The sequence below is a fragment of the Amaranthus tricolor genome, chromosome 4 (genome assembly GCF_026212465.1).
Source record: "Amaranthus tricolor cultivar Red isolate AtriRed21 chromosome 4, ASM2621246v1, whole genome shotgun sequence".
Taxonomy (NCBI): Eukaryota; Viridiplantae; Streptophyta; class Magnoliopsida; order Caryophyllales; family Amaranthaceae; genus Amaranthus; species Amaranthus tricolor.
In genome coordinates this window covers 10,238,053-10,245,361 of record NC_080050.1, presented here as the reverse complement: position 1 = coordinate 10,245,361, position 7,309 = coordinate 10,238,053, and the positions used below count along the sequence as shown (strand labels likewise).

General features: G+C 35.9%; 1 protein-coding gene across 1 annotated transcript; it reads right to left on the bottom strand.

The window, feature by feature from the left end:
• Positions 1-201: 201 nt before the first annotated feature.
• Positions 202-897, bottom strand: LOC130810724 (uncharacterized). The gene has a single exon (XM_057676858.1). It carries the CDS (start codon positions 895-897, stop codon positions 202-204), a length of 696 nt encoding a protein of 231 aa, XP_057532841.1.
• Between the last annotated feature and the right edge of the window lie 6,412 nt (positions 898-7,309).

The window sequence follows — 7,309 nt, the reverse complement described above, 5'->3', positions numbered from 1 at the left end:
AAAATTGCTTTTTTCTTTTTCTATAGATTCTTCCTCGTTTCTGGCTTGTTTTACCTTTCTGGATCCACTTCTTGTCTGCCTTTTGCCAGAATTTTTGTCTTGCTTGTATTGTTGGAAATAACCTCTTTGTTTTAAGTGTTCTATATTATTCATTAAAGACTTACAATGCTTTGTCCAATGACCTGAACATTCATGGAATTTTCAGAATGCTTCTAGGTTCTTTCTAGCAATCTTCTTCTGGATGGGGCGTTGCCATCTCGTATCTTCCTTATGTACATTGAAAATTTTTGCTCTGAACTCTTTTAATGGTGTGTAATTAGCATAGTTATTGAGTCCTGGCACATCAAAATCTTCAGCTCTCACCAGCTTTCTCCCTTTGTCATGCGTTTCTGCCGGTTTCTTGGCTTTCTCCATATTCCTTCCCTTCTGTTCCATGTTCCCAGTGATAGCTTTAAAATCTTCCACGTCAACATGGGATTGTGCATATTCTCTGACCTCTTTTAGAGTCTTCAGGTAAGACCATTGATTGCTGAATTTTAACGCTTCACTCTCAGGCCTATTAGAATTTAAGCCTTGCCTGAAAGAGAAAGTTAAAATATTCTCTTCTGGATTTAATACCTGAAAGCTTTCTTTGTCAAACCTGGAGACATAATTTCTCAAGGATTCATCCTTCCCCTGCCTGATGCTCATCATTTCGATGGATTGTTTTGTTCTGGCAGTTCTTGACGAAAAGTAACTTCTGAATTTTTCTGCCAGCTCAGGAAAACTGGAAATTGATCCCTTTGGGAGACATTGCACCCATTTCTGAGCAGTTCGTGTCAGAGTCAAGATGAAGTTCTTGAACCAACTTGCGTCGGTATGACTTTCCATATCCATTTGATTGTTAATTGCTTCCATATGAGCATTTGGACAGGTTTCCCCTTTGTAGGTCAGGTGAGCAAAGAATTTTACCCTTTTTGCTGGAGTTGCAGTAATCTCTGGCACGAATGGGGTCTTCCCAGAAAATTTAACTTTCTGACTTTCTGGGAATTTCGGTGGTAATCCTAGAATGTATGGTGATTGTCTTTAAGGGAATGAATTTCTGGCTGCATACTTTTTGCAACCTAAAGTGATTCTCCCTCTCCTTCTTGAATTTTCAGGGATGGCTGTGAAGCTCCAATCCTCTTCTAGATTCCTGATTGACTGGGACTCTTTCCCAGTCTGCTTATTGCATATCTTTTTGTTTTCTTTGATTCCCTTGTTGTTGCCTGGGAATCAGTTTGTGGGTAGACTGTTTCAGTCCACCCTTTTTGTATATGATTCCCTTGCTAAGATGAAGTTCCAGAATTCGATGGAGTCCTATACCAAGCATACTTTTTCCCTGGTTTTGACTCAGCATCCTCTTCAACACGAATTCCTTTGTTTGTCTGAGAGCCCAGTTAGAGTGACTCTCTTACCTTCTATTTTTGACTAGAAAGAGGGATGTATGATTCATCCTCCTCTTCCCCTCTTCTTTCTGAGGAAATCTGTTCTCCTTGGGATGGAGTAGCATCCTCCCTTCAAGATCTGATGACATTAGCCAGTGCAGTTGCCAGCTGAACTAACGCATCCCCAATAAGATTAAACTGTGGTTGAATTCCTCCAGCACGTGGTGTTCTAGGTGTTTCCTCCTGCATCTGAGAATTTGACACATTTTGCTCTCTCTGTGACTATCTCAGATTACGCCTATTATCAACTATTTTCTGTGCTATGTTTTCAGTTCCATTAGATCTCCTCCTATGAGGCCTACTTCTTCTGGATTGACTTGTGTTCTGGCTTTGATTTTGCGAATTTTTCAGCATCTTCTTTTATTGAAAATTTTTAAAGTGAAACTAGTGGAAAAAACTTTATTTGCTGCGGTTTTGGCCCCAAACAATAGTGATAGCAGCAAATGGTCTATTTTAAATGCTGCGGTTTAACACCGCAGCAAAAAAGGGCATTATTTGCTATGGTCTGCCCCCAAAACTGCAGCAAATAAGAGGCATTATTTGCTGCGGTCAGCCCCCAAAACCGCAGCAAATAATCACCACTTATTTGCTGCGGTTTTGGGGTCCGACCGCAGCAAATAATTATTTTTTTTTCTTTTTTCGTTTTATACTAATAATAATCCAATAATAATGTACAATGTAATAACAATGATTAATCCAATAATAATCCAATGATAATCACAAATAATCACCAATAATCTCTTTGTAATGAAAAACTCTCGATCGTATATATATAATATAATATTATGTACGTACATATATATATAATAATATACATTAAAGTCCTAAAAAATCTATACTAATTACAATTTACCAAGGACAAAAATTAGCAAGATACGCGGCAATCTTGTCTCTTAATTCGCGCATCTCTCCACTTCTCAGAGGGCGTGTTTCCCTCGGAATGTCATATAAAACCTATAATATAATATAAATTTAAAAGATTAATAAACATTATATTTTACCAATAATAATAATAATAATTTAAGAACGTAACAAATACTTACGGCATCTATGTTTTCGACACCAACCTCCTTCACGGATATTAAGATATCGTCCATGTATTTGAGAGTGTAGTAGCCGCAATCAACGGAATTAGAAGGTTCTCAAAAGCACTAAGAGAAAATAGATGTTAGTGCCAAAAAAAGCATAAAAACGCATAAAATCGCAACTTAATACGTAATTTCTAGCATATGACTATGATTTTCAATTCTAACCACTTCAACACAATAATATATACCAAATAGTGTTGTGTGCCAAGTTTCGTGCAAAACAAACCAAGTTTGAGCTACTTTACACGCGATAGTGGCAAAAAAGCTTAAAAACCCTTAAATTCGCAAAATAGCACGTCATTTCTAGCATATGACTATGATTTTCAATTCCAACGACTTCAACACAGTAATATATACCAAATAGTGTTGTGTGCCAAGTTTCGTGCAAAACAAACCAAGTTTGAGCTACTTTACGCGCGATAGTGGCAAAAAAGCTTAAAAACCCTTAAATTCGCAACTTAGCGCGTCATTTCTAGCATATGACTATGATTTTCAATTTTAACCACTTCAACACAATAATATATACCAAATAGTGTTGTATGCCAAGTTTCGTGAAAAACAAACCAAGTTTGAGCTACTTTATGCGCAAAAGTGCCAAAAACGGTTAAAAACCCTTAAAATCACAACTTAACACGTAATTTCTAGCATATGACAATGATTTTCAATTCTAACCACTTCAACACAATAATATATACCAAATAATATTTTGTGCCAAGTTTCGTGCAAATCAAACGAAGTTTGAGCTACTTTATGCGCAAAAGTGCCAAAAACGGTTAAAAACCCTTAAAATCACAACTTAACACGTAATTTTAGCATATGAAAATGATTTTCAATTCTAACCACTTCAACACAATAATATATACCAAATAATGTTGTGTGCCAAGTTTCGTGCAAATCAAACCAAGTTTGAGCTACTTTATGTGCAAAAGTGGCAAAAACGCTTAAAAACTCATAAAATCGCAACTTAACACGTAATTTCTTGCATATGACTATGATTTTCAATTCTAACCACTTCAACACAATAATATGTACCAAATAGTGTTGTGTGCCAAGTTTCGTGCAAAACAAACCATGTTTGAGCTAATTAACAATACCAAAGCATACCAAAGCAAGGTGAACTCCTCATTAACATATGCATCAAACACTGAAACGCCTTCATCCCACATCTTTCTCAAATCCTCAACGAGAGGTGCAAGATATACATCTATGTCATTGCCAGGTTATTTAGGACCCGAGATAAGAAGCGAAAGCATAATGTACTTACGCTTCATACACAACCAAGGTGGCAAATTATAGATCACTAAAAGTACCGGCCAAGTACTATGTTGAGAACTAAGATTGCCGAATGGGTTCATTCCATCCGTACACAGTCCGAGCCTTAAATTACGAATCTCATCCCCAAAATTCTTATGCAACCTATCAATACTCTTCCACTCTGGAGAATCAGATGGATGTGTGAGCAAGTGACCTTTCTTCACCCTATCTGCATGCCACCTCAAATTTAACGCATCTTTCTTTATAGAAAACAAGCGCTTTAATCTAGGTATTATTGGAAGATACCACAATACCTTAGCCGGGGGCCCTTTAGCATCCCGAGCCCCTTTACGCTTGTAGCGCGATAACCCACACCTAGGACACTCTTCTAAGTTCTCGTTTTCATTCCGATACAACACACAATCATTCGGACACGCATAAATCTTCTGGTACTCTAAGCCGAAAGGACACGTGAGCTTTTTGGCATAATATTTCGAGTTTGGAAGTTCATTTCCCTCAGGAACCATCTCACCTAACGCTTCTAATAACATTGTGAAACTAGCGTCACTCCAATTGAACTTTGACTTAATGTCGAAAATTGTCAACACTGCTGTTAGTTTTGTGAACATTGTACATCCAGGGTACAAAGGCTTTTGAGAAGCCTCTGTCAACAAGTCAAAAACACGAGGACATTTTCCTAACTCATCCTCGACTCCCTCCATAATCTCATCAACACGATCCACATCCTCATCGACATTCTCTTCATCTGTCTCATACCCATCAACATGATCTACTAAATCCTCATTGACATCGGCCACATTATTGACGTCCTCAACAACACTTTTCTCTTTGTAAACTCCCTCCTCACCATGCCAAACCCAAACATGATATTGAGGCCTAAACCCACGTCGAAGTATGTGCTCCCTAAGGATATCAACACTATCTACCTTGATACATTGCCACAACTGACACATGGACAATAAAAACCAACTCCCCCCGTCCTAACTTGATGTTCAACCGCAATAGTACAAAATTCTAATACGCCATCAATAAATTTCGACGATTCAACGCTTCCATACATCCAAGAACGATCTTTTGTCATCCTAATTAGTGTGATTAATTAATTCAAAACAAAATTAATACACAACTTTTAAACATATATACTTATTTCTAACAAACATATTTAAGCCTAAAAAAATATATACTTATTTATACCAAATCTATTTAACCCTAATTATACATACTTCATATTCTAATTCTATACTTCATACTTCAATATTAAGCACTACATTGTAAATAAAATCATATTCTAATTCTAATAGTTAAAGACATAACTATAACAACAAACAACATTTTTAACAAATTACACAAATATTTAACAAACTAATAACATAAACTTGAATAATGTAAAATTCACAAATATTAAAATTTTGCTTAAATAGTATCCAGATTTGGCATACTAGCATACAAGCAAAAGCAAAACAGTACATTTCATTTGCAAATAACAACTCAAACAAAAATTCACTAAATTACATGTTATACAATAAAGATATGAACTTGCAAATTAGTAAAATAAATATAATTACCTTGATTTCGTGGGTTATGTTATCTACAACGAAAAACAGAGAAAAAAAATTAGTATATATACAAATTAAACGGTTGCCATAATTTTTGAGTTTTTTCATGAATATCTTGCAAAACTTAAATGCTTAAAAAATTAAAAGGAGAAAAAATACCTTAATGTCGTGGGTTTTGAAGATGTACAAGACCAAAGTATTAAATTTCGTGGGTTTATGAACCAAGAAGATGAAGAACTTTGAAGAAACTGTTAACACACAGCGTTTTTCGAGTTTGCAGATGAAGATGAAGAACTTTGAAGAAGAAGGCTGTTACGTTTGTGAAGATGAAGAAGAGGAACGAAGCAGATGAAGATGAAGATGAAGATGAAGCGTTTTTTCAATGGGTTTGAGAGAACGAAGCAAAGTGTATACTGTACGTTGTAGTAATTGAGTTTTGTGAAAAAAGAAATGGCGGGTTTTAAATTAATATTGTCCAACGGTATTATTTGCTGCGGGTGGATGAAGAACCGGAGCAATTATTTTCCAAGTGTATTATTTGCTGCGGGTGGATGAAGAACTGGAGCAATTGCAAGACATATTTGCTGCGGACATGGAAAGAACCGCAGCAATTGAAGCTGCACATGAGTATTTGTTGCGGTCAAGGCCTCAAACCGCAGCAATTAATGGTTTTTTTTTCTCTTATTCTTTTTCCTATTTATTGCTGCGTATATACAAAAACCGCAGCAAATACGTTTTTTTCCACTAGTGTGACTTTTTGGCAAAGAAAGAAAAATTGGCCCTCCTTCTAGCGCCAAATTGTTCCTGTATTGGATTTGTAGAACAATTAATTGTAAAACTTAAGCTCTTGATTAGTGTTTGATCAAGAAACCTAATTGCTTGTAGAGGTCTTATTCTTAATGCTTTGCCAAGTTATGCAGAATGATCACTCAAGAAGATGGTTGTTCCTACAAAAAGCAACGAGGGGTTAGCAGGGCCCGGAATGTTTTTCCAGGGACCTATTCCAACGCCCAAGTCAGTAACAGTATAAGACAAGTTTGCCTAATAGGTCCTTCCAGGAGCACTGTGGCTGCAACTACTTAAGACTTATTTAGACGTGAGGTCTTTTTGATATCTGATGAGTGTTCTCTTGAAGATTGATCGGAATAATTGCAATTACTCTTAGATTAGTAATTATGCTACCAAATTGTTCCTCTGAAAATCAAAGTAGGTCCTTGAAATTCAGTTATGATAACTCTTTAGCAATAAATTACCATGAGTTCTTTTATCTTTTTCTCTTAATGATGGAGAATTCAGGTTACCTCATTTATGTGCTCTTTGATCCGTATTTATAGCTCATAATTGTGCTTGTAAAACATTCTTCTGAAATTTTACTAATCCCCATAACTTTCTGCATGCCACCGTGCTTGCTTTTGACGTGTCAATCCTTCATTTATTCTATTGGATTTTATTCTTTGCTTCTACTTGGGACATGTGTCCTACTACCTTATAATGTCTTTCCATAGTTGACAAGTGTCTCTTAACCACTCATGAGCTTCCCATGCATTAATATTACTACATACATACAATATCCTTTTTGACCTTCCCAGATGAACGTTGTCAAATGACTATCGAATCTAAATAATTCTTCCAGATTAGTATTAATCTAACCTCTCTGGATAATCTTTTATCATAATTACTCATGCTTAACCTTTTACACACACAGGAGTGATCCCAACTCTTATCACTTATGGACTTATGGGAGTTGATGGGTTTGTTGTTTCCACTGGTTTATTAACTCCAACAAAGTAATGGCATCCATTACCTTGTGATAATAAATTCCATTACTTTTTTATCAATCAAACAACCAGAAATGATATGTAATATATGTTTCCGTTACCTACTTAAAAAATTAGCAAACCAAACAACCCCTAAATGTTATACC

Coding starts and splice junctions, on each gene's coding strand:
- LOC130810724 (XM_057676858.1), bottom strand. CDS start 897: ATGGAAGCAATTAACAATCAAATGGATATGGAAAGTCATACCGACGCA.